The sequence below is a fragment of the Apis cerana genome, linkage group LG10 (genome assembly GCF_029169275.1).
Source record: "Apis cerana isolate GH-2021 linkage group LG10, AcerK_1.0, whole genome shotgun sequence".
NCBI lineage: Eukaryota > Metazoa > Arthropoda > Insecta > Hymenoptera > Apidae > Apis > Apis cerana.
In genome coordinates this window covers 7,809,847-7,833,347 of record NC_083861.1, presented here as the reverse complement: position 1 = coordinate 7,833,347, position 23,501 = coordinate 7,809,847, and the positions used below count along the sequence as shown (strand labels likewise).

The 23,501-nt window shown below is 25.5% G+C and overlaps 4 protein-coding genes across 11 annotated transcripts; 2 read left to right on the top strand and 2 right to left on the bottom strand.

The window, feature by feature from the left end:
* The first annotated feature begins 80 nt into the window (after positions 1 to 80).
* LOC107992443 (SUMO-activating enzyme subunit 2) lies at positions 81 to 3,256 on the top strand. Of its 4 annotated transcripts, none has more exons than XM_017048304.3 (8): positions 81 to 342; positions 561 to 715; positions 793 to 1,080; positions 1,175 to 1,242; positions 1,307 to 1,525; positions 1,586 to 1,858; positions 1,930 to 2,516; positions 2,591 to 3,256. In XM_017048304.3, exons 1-8 carry the CDS (start codon positions 199 to 201, stop codon positions 2,864 to 2,866), a joined length of 2,010 nt encoding a protein of 669 aa, XP_016903793.1. In that variant the 5' UTR covers positions 81 to 198; the 3' UTR covers positions 2,867 to 3,256. The 4 variants fall into 4 exon arrangements, with proteins under 4 accessions (XP_016903793.1, XP_061936029.1, XP_016903795.1 ...); XM_062080045.1 differs by having other exon boundaries at positions 83 to 342; positions 1,316 to 1,525; positions 1,601 to 1,858; XM_017048306.3 differs by having other exon boundaries at positions 91 to 342; positions 1,601 to 1,858.
* Positions 3,173 to 4,777, bottom strand: LOC107992444 (carbohydrate sulfotransferase 11-like). The gene is made up of 5 exons (XM_017048307.3): positions 4,446 to 4,777; positions 4,157 to 4,353; positions 3,976 to 4,095; positions 3,758 to 3,901; positions 3,173 to 3,664 (listed from the first exon to the last, which is right to left on the bottom strand). Exons 1-5 carry the CDS (start codon positions 4,692 to 4,694, stop codon positions 3,277 to 3,279), a joined length of 1,098 nt encoding a protein of 365 aa, XP_016903796.1. The 5' UTR covers positions 4,695 to 4,777; the 3' UTR covers positions 3,173 to 3,276.
* A 93-nt stretch (positions 4,778 to 4,870) lies between these two features.
* Positions 4,871 to 9,201, bottom strand: LOC107992448 (YTH domain-containing protein 1). 3 transcript variants are annotated; one of them, XM_017048314.3, is made up of 7 exons: positions 8,943 to 9,201; positions 8,618 to 8,861; positions 7,236 to 7,719; positions 6,852 to 7,068; positions 6,562 to 6,766; positions 6,209 to 6,485; positions 4,871 to 6,137 (listed from the first exon to the last, which is right to left on the bottom strand). In XM_017048314.3, exons 3-7 carry the CDS (start codon positions 7,577 to 7,579, stop codon positions 5,807 to 5,809), a joined length of 1,374 nt encoding a protein of 457 aa, XP_016903803.1. In that variant the 5' UTR covers positions 7,580 to 7,719; positions 8,618 to 8,861; positions 8,943 to 9,201; the 3' UTR covers positions 4,871 to 5,806. The 3 variants fall into 3 exon arrangements, with proteins under 3 accessions (XP_016903803.1, XP_016903802.1, XP_061936035.1); XM_017048313.3 differs by having other exon boundaries at positions 8,515 to 8,861; positions 8,943 to 9,149; XM_062080051.1 differs by having other exon boundaries at positions 7,236 to 8,861; positions 8,943 to 9,185.
* A 63-nt stretch (positions 9,202 to 9,264) lies between these two features.
* LOC107992441 (uncharacterized) lies at positions 9,265 to 23,402 on the top strand. Of its 3 annotated transcripts, XM_062080034.1 has the most exons (20): positions 9,280 to 9,679; positions 10,942 to 11,073; positions 11,344 to 11,450; positions 11,583 to 11,855; positions 11,981 to 13,545; positions 14,568 to 15,858; positions 16,191 to 16,211; positions 16,305 to 16,526; positions 16,694 to 16,880; positions 16,957 to 17,220; positions 17,382 to 17,734; positions 17,945 to 18,197; positions 18,615 to 18,668; positions 18,966 to 19,271; positions 19,342 to 19,725; positions 19,791 to 20,052; positions 20,144 to 20,356; positions 20,493 to 20,630; positions 20,768 to 20,874; positions 21,015 to 23,402. In XM_062080034.1, the coding sequence occupies exons 4-20, from the start codon at positions 11,593 to 11,595 to the stop codon at positions 21,264 to 21,266; spliced, it is 6,135 nt and encodes a 2,044-aa protein (XP_061936018.1). In that variant the 5' UTR covers positions 9,280 to 9,679; positions 10,942 to 11,073; positions 11,344 to 11,450; positions 11,583 to 11,592; the 3' UTR covers positions 21,267 to 23,402. The 3 variants fall into 3 exon arrangements, with proteins under 3 accessions (XP_061936016.1, XP_061936019.1, XP_061936018.1); XM_062080032.1 differs by lacking the exon at positions 10,942 to 11,073 and having other exon boundaries at positions 9,265 to 9,679; XM_062080035.1 differs by lacking the exons at positions 10,942 to 11,073; positions 18,615 to 18,668 and having other exon boundaries at positions 9,265 to 9,679.
* The last annotated feature ends 99 nt before the right edge of the window (positions 23,403 to 23,501 follow it).

Sequence of the window (23,501 nt, the reverse complement as noted above, 5' to 3'; positions counted from 1 at the left end):
TATTAATATTGAATAATTTTAATATAATTCTAATTTATTATAATTATGTATATATATATATTTGTATGTGAATAAGAAAAATTATGAACTGATTGGATAAAAGCACTAAGGAAACGGTACAAGCTAAGTAAAAGTTTATATTAGTACGTTTATAGCCGTAAACGGTGTTAGTGTGTATTGTCGTGTTTAACCTAAAAAATGGCGGCCAATATTAACGGAGTTTTTACTGAAAATTTACAAAATGCAATACTTCAAAGTAAAGTATTAATTGTGGGTGCTGGTGGAATTGGATGTGAGATATTAAAAAATCTTGTTATGACAGGATTTACTAATATTGAAATAGTATGTACATCAACATTTATTAAAGAATCTTAATAATTTTCTAACCTATATATTTTTCTCTTTTTTAATAGTATTTATTGTTATACAAATTTTGAAACCGGTATTAATATTGTTATAATTATATTTAACAGAATATATAATATTATGGTTTTATAACAAAAAGCATTTAAGATTAAATAATTATTTTTGTCACAAGATTGTTCATTTATGATTTTCAGATTGATTTAGATACAATTGATGTTAGTAATTTAAATAGACAATTTTTATTTCAAAAAAAACATGTGGGAAAATCAAAAGCGGATGTTGCAAGAGAAACAGCATTAACATTTAATCCTGATGCAAAAATAGTTCATTACCATGACAGTATTACAACGTAAGTATTTTTATATATATATTAATAAGTAGTCTTAAAATAACATTTTATAATAAATTATAAATCTTTATTTACAGTTCTGATTATGGAGTATCATTTTTTAAAAAATTTACTTTAGTTATGAATGCTCTTGATAATAGAACAGCTAGAAATCATGTAAATAGAATGTGTTTAGCAGCAGATGTACCATTAATTGAATCTGGTACAGCTGGTTATGAAGGTCAAGTAGAACTTATAAAAAAAGGATTAAGTCAATGTTATGAATGCACACCAAAAGCTGCACAAAAAACTTTTCCAGGTTGTACAATTCGTAATACACCTAGTGAACCAATTCATTGCATAGTATGGGCAAAACATTTATTCAAGTAAGTTTATAAATTAATTTTTTTCTTAAAAAAAATATACATAAATGTATAAATATAATATATAAAAATATTGTTTAAATTTTTAAATTTATAGTCAATTATTTGGTGAAGAAGATCCTGATCAAGATGTTTCTCCAGATACTGCTGATCCGGAAGCAGCAGGTAAGGATAATATTTAAAATAATATGTACATAATATATATGTACATAAAAATGATGTATTATAGATTCTGCAGGTCAAAGTGCTTTAAATTCAGAATCAAATGAAAAAGGAAATGTTGATAGAACATCAACTAAAATTTGGGCACAATCATGTAATTATGATCCAGAAAAATTATTTACAAAATTATTTCATGATGATATAAAATATTTATTAAGTATGGATAATTTATGGAAGAAAAGAAGACCACCTATTCCTTTAAATTGGAAAGAATTACCAGATGGAGGTTTGTAGAATAATTTTTTTAAACTTATGTTTTATTAAAAATAATTATATTTTCTTAAAGTTTTTCATAATACAGTACCAGGTTGCAGTAAAGAAATTAATGAACCTGGTTTAAAAGATCAGCAACGATGGAGTATTTCTAAATGTGGAAAAATATTTGCTGAATCAATCAAAAATTTAAGCAATACTTTAAAAGTTTCACAAGAAAAATCATCAAATAATCATTTGATTTGGGATAAAGATGATCCAAGTTCAATGAATTTTGTTGCTGCATGTGCTAATATAAGAGCTTATATTTTTGGTATACCTCAAAAAACAAAGTTTGATATAAAATGTAAGAAAATAATCATTATATTCTGAAAACAAAAAAGTTGTAAGTTTTTTAACTTTAATTATATTTTATAGCAATGGCAGGAAATATAATTCCTGCAATCGCAACTACAAATGCAATAGTTGCTGGCTTAGTTGTTCTTCATGCATTCCGCATTCTTGAAAATAATTTAAAAGCATGTAGATCTGTATATTTGCGTTCGAAAATGAATCATCGTAATCAGTTATTAGTACCAGAGAAAAATGTTAATCCACCAAATCCAAAATGTTATGTATGTGCACCTATGCCCGAAGTCATACTAGCAATAGATACATCTAAAACAACAATTAAAGAATTACTTGAAATAGTATTAAAAAGTAGATTGAACATGATTGCACCAGATGTTATGATAGATGGTATTGGTTCTGTTGTTATTAGTAGTGAGGAAGGAGAAACTGAAGAAAATAATGATAAACTCTTAGAGGAATTAGGAATTAAAGATGGTACCATTCTTAAGGTTGATGATTTTCAACAGAATTATTCATTGACTATAACCATAATTTATAGAGAACGTCCAAGTTTAAAAGGTGATAGTCCTGATTTTCTCATCTTAGCTGATGAAAAAGATCTCAAACCTAAAGAAGACAATGATTTAATAAAACCATCTACTTCAAATGGCCAGGTAATTAAAATAACATATAAATGTGTTAATGTTCACGAATTTAAATATGTATACAAATTAAAAATTTTATTCAGGTGGAATCATCTGAAGAAAATGTAATGATTGTTGAAACTGAAACCGTTTCATTGGATACAGTAAAGAAACGTAAAACTAATTCTCTTGAAGAAATTGTGTCTCCAAAAAAAAGAAAAGTGGAAGTTCATAATGTAGATGATGATATTTCTATTATTGAAAATGATATAACTAATGATAATACAAAATCAAACATTAAAATATATAAAAATTCAGAAGATGATGATTGTTTAATTGTGCATGATGATAATATGCAAACAACTGCAACTTCGCAGTAAATGAATTAAATATAAATTGATCAAGTTTCAAAGTTAAATTTTCTAAAATTAATATACTGATCAATAAAATTTATATAAAAAATATATATTTGTACAAAAAAAATACATATGTACCAATTCTAGAAGCAGTTTCATTTTATGTTTAAAATTTTCATATAATTTTATTAATACTATTCATATATAAAAACATTTTTGTTCATAATAAGTTCATAGTGTACTTGACTAAGAACATATGTATAATATTAATCTTATCTAAATAAAACGTATTTTTATTTTTACAAATATTTATAAAAATACGATATTATGTTTATAGTATGCCATTTTATATATTATAGTTATGGTATACATTTTTATACAAAAACGAATAAATACATTTTTCTTACTATAAAATATTATATTATTTTATTTGATTAAAATTTTTTATATTTTTTATATGCACAATTTATATATTGATTAACATTATAATTATACATTTCGAAATCAATTTTATATTTTTCATATAATTTCAAAATTATATCTTGTGTTAAATTTGCAAAATATTTACATGTAGTATCGAAGTTTGTATATCCACCTCGTGTTTGCTCTAACTTGGGAAAATATACTTTATTTTTATCCAAACCAAATTTAGAGAAAATATAATTTATTTGTCCATATGTATAATCGTCTAATTTTAAAATGAAATTATATCGTATATTACATATAGCGCAATGTTTATAATATTGAATCCAATGAACATCTTCTTCAGAACTTTGTAAAAGCCATTCCAAAAATTCTTTAAAAGTTGGTATTATCTTTAATCTTCACAGAAATGAAATATTAAAATTAATTAAATATTAAAAAACTATTAATAACGAAACAAAACATTTTTATTATTGTACATAATCATTATACCTTTTATCAGATGTAAATACTCTTTCTCGAAAATTACCAGTTGTCGTATTCGAATGAAACAATTCAGGTCTCGTAAAACGAAATATTTTTTCTGTATAAATCCAAGCTTGTGCAGTATATTTTGTATTATCTGCTATTCGATCTCTAAAAAAAAAGTTGAAAAAAATCATTTCATTCAATATTTTAAATATATATTGAAACATTGAAAAATAATATACCTATATGATGATACAAGTCTTTGAAAAGGATGTCGTACCACGAGAAGTTTGAATATTTTTGTGTTATTTGATATAAGTTCTAATTCCTTTAATGTTTGTGGTACCAAAATGTCAATTTGTCTATGAATAATTTATAAATTATAATAATAATCATATTAAAAAATTAATAAGATATAATTACCTATAATAATTTCGTGTGGGTAGACGATTTTTTAAATCTGCAAATAATTTTGTGAAACTTGTTGAAGCTACTTTTCGAATCCAACAATACATTGTTTTATGTTCAGAATTATATAAAAAGTGTTTTCTTATTAAAGGAGTTTTTAAATTATATTTCATACATACATTTGAAATTTGTTGTAACATTGTTGCACTTTCCTATTTAAGAGAAGATTGATATTGTTTACATATAATTTATATTATATATATATTTTTTATATTTAAATAATGTAATATAATGATTTACTTACTTGCAAATTAATTGATTCTCCTTTCATTTCATCATACTCTAAAAGTTCTATCTCTAAATTAATTGGTTTTATAACAGATTGAGAAATTAAAGAACATTCTTGCTTTGTTTGATTATACTTTGCAAAAAACAATGAACTTGAATATTGTGTTAAATAAGAATTCTGTTTTAATCTTAATAAAATAACGTAAATTATAATGTATAAAATAACACATAATGTGCATTTTACAAATTGAATTTTAAGTGACATGATTAAAACTGAAATATATATTCTAAGTCAATTATCGAGATTAAACATCCGTCTGTATGAACGGAATGAAAGATAAATTTTATCTTTTAGTTTCATAATTTCCTAGTTTCCTATAATGATGAAAAAGAAAATAGAATATTATATTTATAAAAAAGGTAAAAGAGAAACAAAATCAATTTACTTTTTTAAATCTTTACTACGAAATAACGCCAAAAATGTATTATATAAATCAGTGACTTGTATTCGCAGTTAGGCTATTTCTGTAACTAATAATATTTTAACAATTACGTTAATTTAAGTGATTTATATTGTTAATTGTGAAAATATTTTTTTAATGATTATTTTTATAAACTTTTTTATGTGAAAAGATTGTGAATGACATTAAGTAAATTATTTATTTCTATTATTTTGCAGTATTATAAAAGTAAATTTTTATCGATTTAGGCAGTGATCTTTCAAAATGTTATAATTATATGAAATTTGATTATGAAAATTCATTCTATTAATGCAAAAACAGATATATAATTAGATTGATTCACAATTCAAAATTTTTTATTTACAAAATATTCAAATATCAATATATGTAAAAATTATAAAAATATATAGATAATACTTAAATTGAAATTAGAAATAATAAAAAAAAATTAGAAAATAAATGAAGTATATTAATCAAAGAATATTGTATTTTTTATAAGTTATTTTTCATTAATAAATGCATATAATAGATTTTGATGAATTGTGAATCAATTTTATAATTTCAATTTTATCATCTCGTTTTACAATTACAAGTAGATATAATAACAGAAAAATAATTATATTATTTTTACAATTTCATTAATTTTAATACGAATCATTTGACATTTCTTAATATATCATTTCATAAAAAACGATACTATTTTTTCAATTCTATTAAAAATTATATGTTATATCTAAATATATATGTATGTATATAATTAAAATTTCAAATTATTTTTGTTTGAATTATTAATCGGTTAAACATTATTAATTATAAATGTAACGATACCTCGAAAGCCCGTACAATATGTGCATGAATGAAAAGTGAAAGAATAAGTGAATGAAGATATTAAGATTAATGAAAATTTTTAAATTTTTTATCTACGATCTCTATATCTATGATGGTGATCACGGGAGGATCGATGATCACTATGACGACTATGTCGACTTGCTGTTCTCCACAAAAATTCATCTACACTTCTTTCATAGCTACGTTTTTCGAGAGCAGAAGCCGCTGCGCTATAGTCAGGTGGTAGTGGTAAACCATCATAATATCTGGGTGGTGGTGGTGGTGGAGGTAAAGAATCATATGGATGTGGTGCAGCATAAGGAGGTAAAGGAGGCAACTGATGTTGCATAGTACGCATATAATCTGCAACATATGCTTCAGCTGCTGCAGCCACACCTAATCCTGGACTACCATATCCTCTATAAATTGTATAATTATTAAAAATAATATATTTAATTCAAGATAATTGTATATCAAAACACATACGTACTTAGAATAAGGAGAATCACTTCTATTAAACCAAGTAGCATATCGATGATGATGGTGGTCTCTTGATCCTCTATGTTCATTACCAGCTAAATGAGATCCTCTAGCTAATGAAGCTAAACGAGATCGTGAAGTTAAGAAAAGTCTACGACCTCTACCACCTCTCGAACGTAAAAATCTAGGACTACTATTAACAGGCCTATTATCACGATATGAACGAGATTTCGTAATATGTTTTGCTGCTTCCTTAGATTTTCTCAAAATTGGTGTCATTTCAATTCCTAAAAGATTTATCATAAGTTAAAAAATATATTTTCTTTTATTTATAAGAAAAACTATACATATATTTTAATTTACCTTCATCTTCTGGAAATAATCTACATAATTCTTCTGCAACTCTTGGTTCAATTTCTTGGCCATCACGTCCGATTTTTACTTGTTTACCATCATTCCATGGATTATATAAATGTAATGTAGCCGTAAATGGTAATTCTTTCCTACATATCCAATCAACTTTAAATACACCACCCAATGCTTTTGCAGATAATCCAGGTGGTAACACCTAAAATTTATATATACTTTTTTCCTAATAATATATAAAATAAATATCCTTAATGGAAAATATATATTTAATTAAATATACAAACCCAAGAAATTGGTGCTCCATCTCTTCTAGATTCTGTACTTAATCTTGCAAAACCAGCAAATTTTCCTGATTCTTTTACAGAAAATATAAGCAGAACATTCCTTGATTCTCTATAAGCTTGATTTAAATTGGCTTCATTTTGTGGTAATGTACTCCATACTCCTTTAGCTTTTGATAATGTAACATTTTCAGCATTGTTTGATTTGATGATGAAAAATCTGATAAAAAAAACTTTAAGACATGTTCCTGGTATTTATATTATTGTACTTATCTAAACATTTATATGAGGAATTTAAAATAATGCTAATTCAAATTAATTTTATATATATGAAATAAAAAAAAAATACATATAAAAAAATATATTGTATTTTAAAAAGTAGCCAACCTTGCATCCCTAAATAAGTAATTTAATTTTGTAGCATAATCATAGCTCTTAGTAATTCCTTTGCTTTCTTTAGATCTTGCACGTTTTGTTTCAGGACTAGAAGACTTAGAATCTCTGGATCTAGCACGTTTTCCTCTGTTTTTACGATTGCGTTTATTATCTCCACGTGAAGATTTTGTGGAAACAGAGCTTATACTTGGTTGACTAGAATCAGAATTTGAACTGCTAGATGAAACTTCACTACGTGTATCATAAGTTTCATCAGCAGCAATTTTTAATTCATCCACTATATCATTTTCGCCGCAGCTCAGATTTAAGTTGTCCCCATCTGTATTATTGTCCATATTTTCACTTTTTATTTGATCACTTTCACTATTGCTCAAATGTATGTTGTCATTTGTCCCGTCATCCAGGCTTTGTACTTCTGGATTTTTCGGGTTTTCTTGTATGAAGCCAATGCAGTTCTGGTGCCTTTAAACTTTTTCTGAAACGCAAATATAAAAAAGTTCTTACTAGATGGATATCCAGTATGCAATAATATTTGTCCAAGAACAATATCATATTTGAATGGATCTTGTAGATTTTATGATAATTATGTAGGAAATAATGTAGTAACATTTTTAGTATATGAGAAGAAAAGTTCAGAAGATTGCACATGATATCCGATTTAAAGTCACTGTGATAAAAGATTAAAAAGTCCATTTATCAAAAACTTTGATATTAAAATTGTCCTTATGCAGTTTAATTAAAACATTTATAAGTTTCATAAAAGTTTTCAATATATATCTACTATCACTGCAAGACTTCAAATATTTCTTGCTTCAAATAGATACAAATTATGCCTAATACTCCTAAGTTTTTGTTTCGCTAGAAACAATGTTTATGAAAGAAAAAGTTCCTCTTTTTAACAATTCACGAGCATATATGTCCATATATAAGTTAAAAATAAATATGTTTTATATTTAAAGTTGTAGAAATTTTTTTTTCTTTAATTTAAGAATATAGTAACACAATTCTTGTTGCTCTATTAGAACACAAGTATTTCTTTCAAACTTTGTATATAAAAGTTTATTATAAGTAAATAGTCTTGCTAAAATGTATTTTTTTTTAGCCTATTTAATATAAAAGAGGCGAGGAGTCTTCGAGTTTTCTGTATTTCAAATAATAACACATCATGCTCGTTTGACGTCTCTATGCAGTCTTTTAAAACGCGAAGGCTATGCCTAGAAAAGTTCGTTGTAAATTTTATTAATAGCAACATCAGCACCACAAAACATACTCAAAACCATCATTTTCGCCATTGATTTTATTAAAGAAGTTCATATTTTGCAAACATAAGTCTTTGATGTTATAAACCCTTTACGCAGCTCGTACACACTTACGTGCACACTCGTTCTTCACTTAACACACTTCGCACCTCACGCAAGAATGCTCAAAGATTACTATATGTATTTAACATTTATTTCTGTTATTTCTCTGCACGATGTACACAGCAGACTTTCCACAAGGGATTGTGCTTTTTTTCCTTAAAAACACAATATCCAATTATCTCCTCACGGATGAATAAACCATGGCGACCATTATATGACGTGTACGTTATGATCAATAGAAAGAATTAGTCGAAAACTAAAATAGAGTTTTAATTAACTTTGAGAAATATTATTTTTATTATTTTTTATTTCCAAAATTGTATTTATATTAACTTACATATCTGATATAAAAATATTTTTTCTTAGTATATAAATTAATAAGATTTTGTATAACGATAATATCAAGTTCTTACATATACATACATATGTATTTTTTTAGATATATAGTATTTTTAGTTTATTATTGAAATTTATTACTATCGAAATTTGTATTTATATATTATTGTTTAGCATTGATACAATATATTTAAATATTAAATTATAAATATAAAGAACATAGAAAAGATAAAATATTTTTCTTTGTATAAAATCTTTTAAAATTAAAATCCCTAGTATTTATGGTCGCCATCTTTAAAAAAAGATAACGACCATCTTGGAATCATTTTTCACGGGTTGTTGACACGGGTTGTAGATCACAGCCGGTTGTGAAAGTGTTTCGTGATGTAAAATTAATCATAATTAACTGCCGGAAATAAATAGTGATTATTTAGGAATTAGAATTAAAAGCAATACCGTAGCAATACTACATGCATTTAAGATTATTGTGCAAGTATTATTATACATAAAAATATAAAAAAAATTGTGGAAATAAGCGTCTGTCACGAATATAAGCAATTTTGACAAAGTCGACAGTTAAATCTTATCATATTTAACTAGAATTTTATAAAGAATTATTTTTAAAGTTATATTCGTGTATGTGATAGAAAAATTGTGCTGCTAGAGAAAAGAAGATACGAAACACTAAAAATACATCTTATGAGGAAAAATGGTTTCGTGCACATGGTGACACCTCTGGTTAGTTTATGCTTTCTATAAACAATTTGTCATATTTTATTTAAAAGTAATTTTGATTATGTATATACTTATTTTATAATTAAATTAAAAATTAATTATAAAATTATGTTATATAAAAAATTTTTAAATAATAAACACTTATAAATTTTTTGTAAGACTCAAATTCATTAGTCTGATAGCTTACAATGGCGAAATACAACGTACGTTTACTTTAATTTTTGTAAATATTATTAGATTACTCATTGCGAATTATTGACATTTTATAACATCCGCCAATGATTTTTAATGTTTATACATAGTATATAAAGTTTTTTATTGCATATAATGAAACATTTATATTTAAATACATAAATTTACTTTTTAAATAATATTTGAAATTTCATTTATCTATTAATATTTATCTTTAAATCTAAAATTAATGTGTTATCATGATAACTATTGATAATTATATTGAAAAATTTAAAATATAGTGCAGATATTTCATTTTTTTATTTAAATCTGAAAAATAATTAATTATTTAAAAATGAGAAATGATTAAGCAAAATTAAAAATTCAAGCAAATGTAATATAAGTATATTAAAATATTTAATATATAAAATATTTAATATACTCATATAATAAAAAAATATATATTTAATTTAAAATTTGCAAATTTATTTTTATTTTTACAATATATTAAAATAAATTAAATTTATATCTTTTAATATAATTATTATTTATTATATAATAAAATTTTTTAGTATACTTATTATATTTTAAATATAAATCATATTATAATCATATTAAACATTATTAATATTATTAAAATATAACTTTTAAAAACAGTTTTAATCATAAAAATATGTTATATTATTTTTTTAATATATTGAAAATTATTAAAATAATAAATACTAATCAAAAATAAATAATATTTATCATATAATAATTGGTTTTATTTTTATTCTTTATTTTTAATTATTAAATAATTTTTTATCTAATAATTAATAACATTATAATAACATTCAAACATAAATATATTAGTAAATAATTTTTTATTTAATAATTGATTATAATTGATAATAAATATTAAAGATAATTCTTTAAATAATACTTTTAAAATATTTCAAAAAGATTATATAAATGAAAGAAAGTTTGCTACATTAACTATATTATTTATTTTAAGCTACATTTAACTTTAACCTATTATTATAAAGATGAGCATGTAATATGCATAGTATATAATATAATAATAAAATATTCCACTTTTCATACTTCAACTACAGAGAAAGGATTCAAGTATTGATTGCAAGAGCATGGTGTGCTATGGCAATAGGAGGAGGGTGAAGCCCAGACAAGACCCCACCTCTTTATGCTATGCTTTCTATTTAAGTCTTAAATCATTTCAGACAATCACAGTAAATATATCTAATATATAGCACAATAAAATATTAATATTATTATTGAATATGCTCTATATTTCAAAAATATATTCTGTGTGTTTAAAAATCAATGATCTAATTTTATGACTATAAACATTAAATTTATATTTAAATATAAAATAATTTTGTACATAAATATTTTTAGTGTTAACAATAACTAACACATATAGTAATAATGTATTTTGATTTATTTCATGCATAATCAATTACTTTTATATTATGTATATTAATGTAATATTTTTTCAGATGAAAAAAATAATATATAAAAACATGATAAATATAAAAAATATATGAATAACAATGGGCTGAAATATATTAAATTGTAAAACTCTCATCATTTTTATAAAAGAGAGGTACAGACAATAATGGCATTTAATAATAATAATAATTAAATTATTTTTATAAAAAAAATTGTTACATTCAATTTATAAATTACTGAAACAATTTTTAAATGTTATATTATTTTAAATTATTTCTTGTTAAAGGAAATAAGTCATGGCAACAGTAGAAGAAAAGAAACGAGTTGGTGGCTCAAAAGTTTCAGCCATTGCAAATATCTTTCAATCAAAACCACAATTGGATAATCTAAGTCATAGGACAAATAATATTCTATCAGATGGTTTCAAGGAACCAGCTGTGCCTTTAAAAGAATCTCCAACACAAGTTACAGTTGTGAGAACTGAAAGTCATGTAGCTCGATTTAATAATGCACGTGCACTTTTTGAAAAACTTGGAGAAGAAAATAAACCAAATAAACCGTAAGTATATAAAAATAAATAAATAAATAAATATAAAAAAAATACATAAAAAATTATTATTATTTAATTTATACATATTATTTTATTACATATTTAATTATTTCTAAAAACATACTTTTGTATAGGGTGGATAGGATTACAAAGCCTAGTAATTTACATGGCTTAAGATCACGTTCTAGCTCTGCAAATTCTGGATCAGGTTGTACATCTCCAGCTAGATCACCACGTCCTAGATCACCATCACCTCCAGGAACCAGAGATCACTTGAGCAATTGGAGTGCAAGTGTACCAGCCTTAAATGCTGAAAGACATTTTGAAAATGGTCACAATCATGGTTTAGATAATGTGCCAGATAAACATAAATCACGAACAGGATTAGGGAAATTTGACAAAAATTATGGCAAAGAAAATCGTTTGGATGATCGACCAGAGAAACCAGAAAAACCAGAAAGAAGATTGAACTCAAAAGAATTAATTGAAAAGCAAAAGAATTGGACTAGTCATTTTTCAAAAACAAGACCAAGTAGATACAATTCAGATCCAAATAGATCTTTAGTTCAAAGTTCATTAAATCAGAGTGCAAATAAAATAAATGTTGAAGCTGCTTCTGTAGGGCATTTACAAAATGCTACAAATACTGATAATGAAACAAAAAGATCAGCAGATATTTCTGCTAATCCAGCCACAAGATCTGCAAGTTTTTGTTCTGTTAGATCATCAGTTATATCTCCACCTCCACCACCACCACCAACAAGAAACTCTTCTACTTCAAATACAAAAAAGGAAAGACCAGCTAGTATAGCAGCAATATCTCCTCCAGATATTCCTAGCAGTCCAGAATACGCTACTATAAATAAATATTTTGATACTTCATCAACAATACCTGAATATGCAGTTGTACAAAAAAGTACAAATATACAAAATAAAAATTTCCAAAAAAATCAAGAACGAGAAACTTCAAAAAATGTTTCTAGTCCTATGCTAGAAAAGACGCAAGATGTGTGCATGCCAGAATATGCAATAGTGCAAAAAAATACTACAGCAAAAATACGAAATGTTGATACATCAAAAAATAATTCAACACATCATTCAAAAAATATTAACAGTTCTGAAAATAGTTTATCTTTTAAAAGTACTTTTGCAAGTTCAAGTATTGATATTTATTCACAAACAAAATCACATATTTCCTCTTGTGAAAAAAATTCTGACATATCTAGTCCAACACGAAGTATGTCTATAGAAAATATTATTAGTATGACTGTAGAAAGTAAAATAAAAAAAGATAGTGATTTACTTGATGCTCCTGAATATCTAAATTATCCTTCAAACATTATACGTTCACCACCCAAAACATCTGAGTGGAGAAATGAATGGTTAGCTAAAAATGATGAAATTTTAAAGAAAGCTACAGATTTAAAATGTGCCAGAGAAGAAATGGAAATTAAAAGCGAAGTTATAAGATCTGATCCACGACCAGATTGGGCCAGACCATGTATAAATACAGTGAGAAAAAAAGATAGTTTGTCAGAAGAAAAGAAAGTTGAACCGTCAAAATCTCCGGATCCGGAATTGAGACCACCTTCTGGAGGTACGGATAGTGCATCTTCTAGTATGAGCTCCCCTAGCTCCCCTTCTAAGGATAGTAAAGAAGAGAAGGCAGATAAGGAAATATCAGAAAAGTTTCAAACTGGTATAGTATATGATCAATTTTCAATAATATAATTCACATCTATATGGAAATGTATAATAATAAATATATTTTGTGTATGTGTGTGTGTACACACGCACACACACACACACACACACACATTTAATTTAAATTTATCTTTTAATAATTGATTTTTATATTTTATTATTATATTTTATATTTTATTAATTACTACAAAATAATTATTTCACAATATATTTAAATTTTGGAATTTTATTATGGCTATATGCCAAAATACTAAAAAGTAACAGTATAAGAGGAAGCTTTCCTCCTTTCCCCTTTCCTCCTCTTCTTGATGTTAATTCCTCCTACTGGTTCATCGGTATTATTTATAGAAATCTGTGTATTCTGTTCTGCTTCTGTCTAGTTCTACTTCACACCATTTATTTCAGAAAAGTATTTCATACATATTAATATTTTGTTTACCAGTGTTGCTTATAAAAAAAATTTATTCAAAATTAATATTAATTTTATAATAATTTATTTTATGAAATTGAATTTATATATATATATATATATTATATGTATAAATGGATAAATTATCTTGTGTAATATGTTAAATCTTTTGCATTATGTTTTTAGAAAAATTAAATACAAATTTAAAATAATTTAAATTTTGTTATAAAATTAATTTTTTAAAAATAATTTTCTAATTTTTTTATAAAATATGTTATTTTATTTATTATATTCAATACATTTTTATCTAAGATTTTATATATTAAAGTTTTAAAAAATTCGAAATTATAATTTTAATTTAAAAAAAAATGAATAAACTTGAACCAAATGTTTTATTATGCATATGATTTTTCATTTTAATTTTATAAGTTGTTTATTATTTTATATTTATATATATATATATATATATAAATATAAATACCATGTGTCTTCGTCTTCTTTGCATTGATTGCCGAGGTATTTTATACCTTCTCTTAAAAATTGATATATACGTTTTAGCATATGGGTTTTCCATTATAGATAATAATATAATACTTCGATATTTTAAGGTCGTAACAGTTATGATTTACAACATGAAGAACAAGAAAAACCTGCAGCATATATGGAATCTATTGCTGAAAGGAATAGTTTAGAAAAAAATTCAAAATTTAATGAATCAGATACTACAACAATTATTCGACGATCTCATGTACGTGTTGATCTTCAAGCTGCTGGTCTGGGACCACGACCACCATCTGTTGTTAGCTCAGATCAAGAATACCCACCTTTAGAACATAAGGATATACCAATACCTTCGCCATATGTAAAGAAAATGCAACAAAATCAAGAAATTTCTCCTCAAAACAATGAAATTAAACCACAAGTAAAAATAAATATAGAAGAAAATACATTAATAAAAATTGATTCAGCAAAAAGTTGCCATAATAAAGTATCTCAAGAAAGTAATCAAGATCATGTACGAATAAATTCAATGATTACAGAAGAAAATCAAAATATAATTTTAGATAAATCAAAATCAAATATTAACAATGAAAAACATACATTTTCTGAAACTGTATGTCAAAAAACAGTATCCAATGCCAAAAATGATCAAATTAAAATCTCTGTACGTGAAAAGCTAGCAAAAAATAAAGAAGAAGTTTCTGGAAAACGTTCAAGTTTTGCTGAAATAGATAATAAAGTAGATCAAACAGAAAAAATTAGTTTAAACACAAGTCAATGTTCAGTGGTTTCAAGTGTTCATAATACTGAGAATTTATCTGAAAAATTGAATGACAAAGAAATAGAATTAAATGATACTTCATTACACTCAGAAAATATATCTAAATTTATATCAAAAACAAATAATAAAAAGGAATTAATAACATTAGCAGGTGATACAGTATCATCATCTAAATCCAATTCTCAAACAATAAGTAATATTTTAAATAAAAGTACAGAAGAATTAAATCAACCACAAACAACATGGGAGCAAGAAAAACAGAAGGCTGAACTGGCAAAATTGAGATTACAGGAAAATACTTTTACAAATACAGTTCAACAAGTTAATATGTCTCAAAATGTATCACCTGCTATTGTAACTTTGCATCATACAGAAAAGAAACAATTAAACGAACATATTATATCTGAAAGTAGTATTCATGATGATAGTGACTCTAGTGATACTAAAACTATTACAAATCTGGAATATATATCAGCAATGGATGCAAAAAATGCCATGGAATGTAATAATTCTAAAACTGTTACAGAAAATTTGTCTAAAGCTATTACAAATCAAACAATTCCTGTAACACCAGACACTATGACAGCTGATGAAGCAGAAAATTTATTAAGTTCACGGTAAGTTATTTAAGCAAATAGTTTAAAAATGTATAAAAATGAATTCTTAACAAAAACAATGAAAAAATTATATTATAAGAATGAAATAGTAATATTATAGTTAAAATTATAATATTATATATGTATAATGCATTAGAATTTTCATATAGATTTTTTTCAAATATATCTCTATATTTTATATTGATAATTCTAATTATAGCAAATTATTTTATAGTAATTTGCAAAAAGCTTAATAATTTTTATTTTTTTATTTTAAATTCTAATATTTTCTTCTATTCATGTTTATTTGAATGTGACTTCGAACAAACTCATAATAAATTGGGACAAAACAGCATCCTAGAGAAAAAAATAAGGTAAGTTAATTGTTATTGTCTCATTAATGCTTAGTTCATTGATTATGATGTTAAATTATAAAAGCATCGTGAATCACATGAATAATCAATTAGACAAGGATCAGCTTTATTATCAGACGAAGAAGCTCAAGAAATAGCAAGATTATTATCACCCACTACACATGCTGAAGTTGTAAGTGAAGAATCTATTGATAAAAATAGAGAAATTGATAAAGAAAGGGAAAAGGATGATCAAGATAACACACCAGATTGGCTTTCTGATGTTTTGTCTGCTCCTGATACCAGTCTTATTAATAGCACCACTAATGATTATAGGTGAATCAGTTTAGTTTTTTATGTTTTTTATGTTTTATAAAACTATTTTGCAGCTAATGTTATATATTGATTTTTATTAACTTTTATTAATTGTATATGTAGTGATAATTTAGCATAAAATTTTAATGGGTATTCATTGGAAAATACTAAATTTATATGATTTTTAGTTTGTCCCATAGATCACGTAGCGATTTAACGATAGACTCGTTAACGGAGAGTCAAGTGGGTTCTGTAACAGGTAGTGAAAGTGGTTTACTTGGATCTGTTAATAGTTTGAATGATACTTACGAAATTAACGATGATACAGAAACAGAACATCAAGACGAATACGTTCCTCCAACACCAGGCAAAGTTGTAAGATCATAGATAAAATTTATATTTATTAAATATAATTTAAGAACAAAATCAAATTAAATTTACATTTTTTTAGATATTGGTTGAAAATGGTGTACATTATTTTGAAGATGGTCATTTTTGGATGGAAGTTGCAGGAATACCAGAATCAGACGATGAGAAAGATGATTATCCAACAAATGTACCCATTAAAAAAATGTCTAAAGTTTCATTTGATACGAAACCAATGAGGGTTTATTCAACACATTCAGTAAATGAATACGATCGACGAAATGAAGATGTAGATCCTGTTGCTGCTAGTGCAGAATATGAACTTGAGAAACGAGTTGAAAAAATGGAGGTAAAATCAATTTTTAAATTAAATTATTAAATGTAGTGTGTACTTTACTGCATGCGCGCAAACATGCACACATGTACATGCACACGCTTAATACTTCATAATACTTAATATTTCATAATATATTAATAATAATATATTATATGTAATAAAAAATTTATTAGGTATTTCCAGTAGAGCTTATGAAAGGTCCAGAAGGTCTGGGTTTAAGTATTATTGGAATGGGTGTTGGTGCAGATGCAGGATTAGAAAAATTAGGTATATTTGTTAAAACAATCACAGAAAAAGGAGCAGCTGCACGAGAAGGCAGAATACAAGTAAACGATCAAATTGTTGAAGTGGATGGTAAATCTCTTGTTGGAGTCACACAAGCATATGCAGCTAGTGTTCTTCGTAATACTTCAGGACTTGTACGTTTTGTAATTGGTAGAGAACGTGATCCAAATTCAGAAGTGGCTATGCTAATTCGACAAAGTCTTCAAGCAGATAAAGAAAGAGAACAAGCTAACTCTGCTAGGTATGATTTAAAATCAACAAATTCATATATTATTTAAAAATGATTTCTTTATGATGATTTATCCTTGCTCGCTAATGTTTATGACGAAAATTTATGGCCACTTCAATGATGGCTCGTAGCCTCTTGAAGGGCTGAAGGAAATTAATTTTTAATAAATAAAAAACTTGATCAAATTATTTAAGAAGCTTTAAAATAAATATATTTTTTCAGAAAACTTAATTTCTCGGATGCTTCACCTGATAGCCAACGAGGCAGTGAAGATATTTCTGTTGGAGGTATAGGAGGAATACCAGGTTCTCCAGCTATGTCATCGTGTTCGGAAGGAGAACCTCCTCAAAGTCCTATAGAAAATTATTTACCTTCTGGTCGCAGTAGATCTCCTATTATCAGTTCATCAATGCCACCACATACATCTGCCACAACGCAAAGTGATGTTGACAGTTTAAGATTGCTTTTACAAGAGGTAAAATGTTTTTTGTTAATAAGATGGATATATAGTATGAAGCATATATGTAATTTGCATAATTTTATGTATAATTTGGTTATAGTAGCTTTTATTTAGAAGTATTTTTTTTTTTTTTTTTTTTTTATAAATGTAGTTAATGAAAAATGTATATTATAGTCTCATTATTTGAGAAAGATATTTTAAATTAGAAATATTATAATTTTATATTTTGCAGTATTTTATTATTGCATAAAATGCATTGTTATATGAACATATGCACTATAATATTTTGTGTGTGTATGTGTGTGTGTGTATATATATATATATTGCTATTTTTATATAAACGCTATATTATAAGCACTCTATCATAAGTTTATAAGTGTGAATATATTTTGGTGTTGCTTATGCACTGTGTTCGTTGTTCACTGCTTGCAGAGTCAGTATAAACTAGCATTAGCAGATGGAGAGGTGGAAAAACTCAAAGCTAAGGTAATAGCATAAGATATAAAATTTTATGTTATTTATTACATATTTATTTGTTAATGCAATATGCTTGTCTATCATATACTTACAGTTATGAATTTGTGTGCAGCTTAATGTATGTATGTCGAATTTGTTATCATTTTATATAGTTTTTATGTTTCTAATATATAAATAATATTATAAATAATATCTATAAATAATATTAAAAAATATAAAATGATTTATTGAAAAATATTAAACTAATATGTAATACTTACGTTAATATATTTATGTATATTATTTATAATAAAATTTTTTTTATAGCTTGTAGACTTAGAAAACAGTGGAGCTGGAAGCGAAGAATATGCAGCAAAATTGCGCGAATCTGGTTTACGACTTCACGAATCTGAAAGAGCTTTAGGCACTGCTAGACAAGATTTAGTAACGGCACGAGAAATGCTTTCTCAAGCAACAGCACAAAATGCTGCTTTACAACAAAAATATGCTCGAGCCAGAAGAGCAGCTCGCGAATTACGCACAGATATCGCTGCTAGAGATGAATTTTATCAACAATTATTACAGGAGAAAGATACAGAATATAATGCTCTTGTTAAAAGTTTAAAAGATAGGGTATGTTATCATTAAGAAAGTAAGGAAATTAAAATAATTTATATAATAAAAAAATTATAAATAATTATAGGTAATTACATTGGAAGTAGAATTAACAGAAACACAACGGAGATTTGGATTACCAGTAAGATTGCCTTATGATGGAACTACAGCTAGAATTGTTACACCACAGTTGTCACGCCGACAGTTACCTCCCCCTCCTTCATCAACTAGTTGTCAACTTTCAGATACAGAAACAGATCTTAGTAGTCCAGATGATGGTGATAAAACAGCAACAGTTGAAAGAAAATTACCGCTTCCATTACCTGTTAAGGAAGAATTAGATCGAGCAGTACCTGCACATCGATTACTTGATAATTCAGCTGGAAAAAGTAAAGCTGAACTTGCCAGTAGAGGAGGACTTGCAAATCGACAACTTCCTAAACGATCTGGTGGTCTTAGTAACAGTAGTTCTGTATGTAATACAATTATTAGTATAGTGGAAAAATTATATATTTATTTAATCATTTAATATTTTAGGATTATGGTTTGGATGAATCAGGTGACAATACTGATGAGGATTCATCTTCTAAATTACTTTCACAGGACACAAGTAGCAGATCACCAAACGATTTAACATCAAAACAATCAAATTTGAGTTCCTATTCTAGTAGTTCTTCAATTAGTTCATTGAAAAGTAAACATATGGAACCTACGCATCCGACAACAATTCGACAACATAGTACTATTAGTTCACAAGTTAGAGCTATGACAGAACAAAGTTGGCCACAATCTCAAAAAAGTATTTTTTTTCTTTTTTTGGATTTTTGTTATTTTTTTGGATATAATTTATATCTAACTTTAAATATAAAATTATTATCAATTCTTCATAGATTTAACTGGACCACCAGCATCATTTGCAGAGCAATTAAAACAAGTTTTAGCAGAAAGAGAAAGACGACTTGGTGGAAATGACATATCTTCATCAAGAGAAAGTTCTGGAGACTTTAGTGATTTAAATAATCCACATTCTAGTGATCCAACTTTAGTTACTCATCATTTAGTGGAAGAAATACGACAAGCTGTAAATGAAGCCAATCAAAGAGGTAAAATTTTATAATATTATATATATATTTATAATAGTATTTTTATAAATTTTATGATATATTTAATATGTAATTTATAAATTATTAAAAATTATTTTCAAAATAATTTTTTACGGTGAATTTTTTATTTGTACAGTAAAAAAAGCCACTATTCCTTCATCAAATTTAATTGGTAGCAGTACACCCTGGCATCATCCAGGTAGTTCACCGTCTAGTCTTTCTTCTGGTGGATCAGTAAGCCCACCTGCTGTTGATCCTAGTCCATCTAAAACAGGTACTTTAGATTTTTATGATACAATGCAAACAATTATTCACAATCTATTTCTTTTTTTTTTCTTTTTTTATATATATGTATTTTATATATTTTTCATTATATTTTTATCTTTCCCATGCACATAAATATTAATTTAGATACGAGTGAAGTTTGGTTGCCTCCTCATCCAAGTGACTTTGGTTTAGGTGACAAAAAGTCTCACTTTTGGCAAAATGCACCAATTACTGATTGGTCCAAAGAACAAGTAAGTTATATTTACACACATATATATTTATTTAAAATAACTAAAGAATATATTTTTATCAAAATTCTATATTATAGATATTATTTTGTTTATATTTATTATTTATAAAATAACAATTATTACTTGAAAAATTTTATTAGGTTTGTCAGTGGCTATCAGGAATTGGTTTGGAACGTTATGCATCACGCTTTTTGGAAACTGGAATTAATGGTGGAAACCTTTTAAGACTTGAATCTCGTGATCTCAAAGCTTTTGGTATTTGTGGAGAAGAAAAATCACATTTGAAACGTAAATTGAAAGAACTTAGAGCACAGGCAGACCGGGAACGCAAAGAGAGAAAAGAAATAGAACGGATGCGACGAAAAGCAGAAAAAGCAGCACGAAAAAAATAGTTCGTGCGTATATTAATGTACTTATGTCCTTTATAAAATGCAATAACTTTGCACAAAAAATTGATAACATATTCAAATTTTGTGTATGATATTCCAGTGATGTTCGTAATTTTCACTTCTTCCTTTATTTAATTATCTAGTAAATGTAAACACCCAGTCACAATTTACTAAATGTTTCTAATTCGGATTTGTTCTATCCGAAATTTTAAAATTTGATTATTTATATTTATAAGTTTTTGATCTTCAAATTTTTGCATTTATTTATAATTTGTATACATATTGCTTTACATTCATATTGTTCTTATAGTATTTAGTTATTATTTATAAAATAACAATAAATACAATTCGAAGAAGAGAACATGTATGAATGTAAAAGCATACCTACTATTTCAGATGTATGCATGTGATACGTATGTATAAAATTCAAGCCATTTAGATAAATTGTAATAAAACTTCAATTATCGTAAACATTTTTTTACAATTGTAAGTATACTTTTATAGAGATATAAGTTTTATGTTAGAATGTATCATTTCTGTATTTATTTTTACTATTAACTATGTAACAATTTTTCATAATGAATAATATAAATATTAGTAAAATAGAAGTGCATCCTAGTGCATAACAATTGTCAAGAAAAGTGATTATTCTTTGCTATGTATATCATGAAATATCAACGAATTTGTAATTATCAATACAGTATTTAATACTGTATCAAATTCAGTTTATAGATTAATCGGATTATAAAATAATTTTATTTGTTTATATTTTTTCTGTCTAAATTTGTCAGTTTATATTTCATATAATTAGCAAATTATCGCTTTTTTAAATCAAAATCAAATAAAGTATTAATGAATTTCTATTATATGATTATGATATGTATTAAAATTTTTCTCTTTTAATTATTTAACAGTGTTTGTAAAATTACTATATTAATCTGTGAATTAAGCATTAGAAATCCGCACAAAGTCCATTTTATTGTATTAATAATTTTTAATTTATGTGATGAATTCTTTTTGTATACTTCAGACATTCCATAGTTCTTAATTTTATCTTTATTAATATATATAAATAAAAGAATATCACCAGCTCTAATACTTTGGGCGATATCTATGTATGCGTGAATGTTGTATGAATATCTTGCGTATTAAATAATACATGTTAATATTAAACCAATGTCCTAACAAAAGTTCATTCTAAATATTTGTTCACATGATTACGGGACTTGCTTGGGTACAACATAGACAAACGTACTGCATTGTACGTATTCTTATTTATAATAATATTAAGTTTTGTACAGTGTTAAGTACTTTGTTCCATCTTTATACTGTTCTTAATGAACAATATATATTTTTCTTTTTAAAAAACAATTTCTTTTACATAGAATAATTGAACAAAGTATTTATCATTGATACATATACTGTACATATTATACAATGAACGATTACTACTACTGTAATCTATAAAAAATGATTATGTAAGGCGTGTAAGAGGCATAACTATAGTGTCATAATATCTTTATAGAAGATAATTTTTAATTTCCTATTTTAAGCGTTTATCAAAAGTCCTCCATTTTTTAATAATATTATGTATCACAATATTTCGAAAGCAATTATTGTTACTTTTGTTATTATGTACAACGAACTGTGGGAACTGATCAAAAGTGTCAACATAATGTAACATTCTTGCTTCTCAGGGTAATCATTAATATGTTTTTGAAATATATGCGTGTTCAATGAATTTAAAATTTTTAAGAATTTGAACGTCCTGCAATTCGTTTCTAAATAATTATTGTGATTTCGTAGGAGCAGATGTTTGATAAAAACCGACTGATTTACAATAAGTTTTTATAGTTGATTTTCAAGCAATGGCTTGAATATGATATGATATGCCATTTGTTCAAAAATAATTTTAGAACCAAAACTTGTACTTCTTTATGGAGTTGCATAATATTTAAATGTTTTCATACATTTTCAATGATTTTAAAGTATTGCTCACAAGAGAAAAATTATAGTTCCATAGATAAAGACACAGAATGCAGAATCAGTTGCATAAATGGCAGCTTTTTAATAATATCTATAAAAAGTATTGTCAACAAATACTCTTAAACGTTTTAATTAAAAATAATTCATACTATATATTCGTAGTTTGTTTTTTTTTACCTAATAAATAAGATATTGAAAATATATTTGACGTTTGTAATATACATATATTACATATGTATATATATTTAAATA

Excerpts from the sequence above, each read along its gene's own strand:
- LOC107992443 (XM_017048304.3), top strand. The coding sequence starts at position 199 with ATGGCGGCCAATATTAACGGAGTTTTTACTGAAAATTTACAAAATGCA. Across the intron at positions 343-560 it reads GATTTACTAATATTGAAATA|ATTGATTTAGATACAATTGA; the intron begins GTATGTACATCA and ends TATGATTTTCAG. Across the intron at positions 716-792 it reads TACCATGACAGTATTACAAC|TTCTGATTATGGAGTATCAT; the intron begins GTAAGTATTTTT and ends CTTTATTTACAG.
- LOC107992444 (XM_017048307.3), bottom strand. The coding sequence starts at position 4,694 with ATGTCACTTAAAATTCAATTTGTAAAATGCACATTATGTGTTATTTTA. Across the intron at positions 4,354-4,445 it reads GAGAATCAATTAATTTGCAA|GAAAGTGCAACAATGTTACA; the intron begins GTAAGTAAATCA and ends TCTCTTAAATAG. Across the intron at positions 3,902-3,975 it reads AGACTTGTATCATCATATAG|AGATCGAATAGCAGATAATA; the intron begins GTATATTATTTT and ends CTTTTTTTTTAG.
- LOC107992448 (XM_017048314.3), bottom strand. The coding sequence starts at position 7,579 with ATGGACAATAATACAGATGGGGACAACTTAAATCTGAGCTGCGGCGAA. Across the intron at positions 7,069-7,235 it reads TACTTATTTAGGGATGCAAG|ATTTTTCATCATCAAATCAA; the intron begins GTTGGCTACTTT and ends TTTTTTTATCAG. Across the intron at positions 6,767-6,851 it reads ATGGAGCACCAATTTCTTGG|GTGTTACCACCTGGATTATC; the intron begins GTTTGTATATTT and ends TATAAATTTTAG.
- LOC107992441 (XM_062080032.1), top strand. The coding sequence starts at position 11,593 with ATGGCAACAGTAGAAGAAAAGAAACGAGTTGGTGGCTCAAAAGTTTCA. Across the intron at positions 11,856-11,980 it reads GAAAATAAACCAAATAAACC|GGTGGATAGGATTACAAAGC; the intron begins GTAAGTATATAA and ends ACTTTTGTATAG. Across the intron at positions 18,198-18,614 it reads TAAGATTGCTTTTACAAGAG|AGTCAGTATAAACTAGCATT; the intron begins GTAAAATGTTTT and ends CACTGCTTGCAG.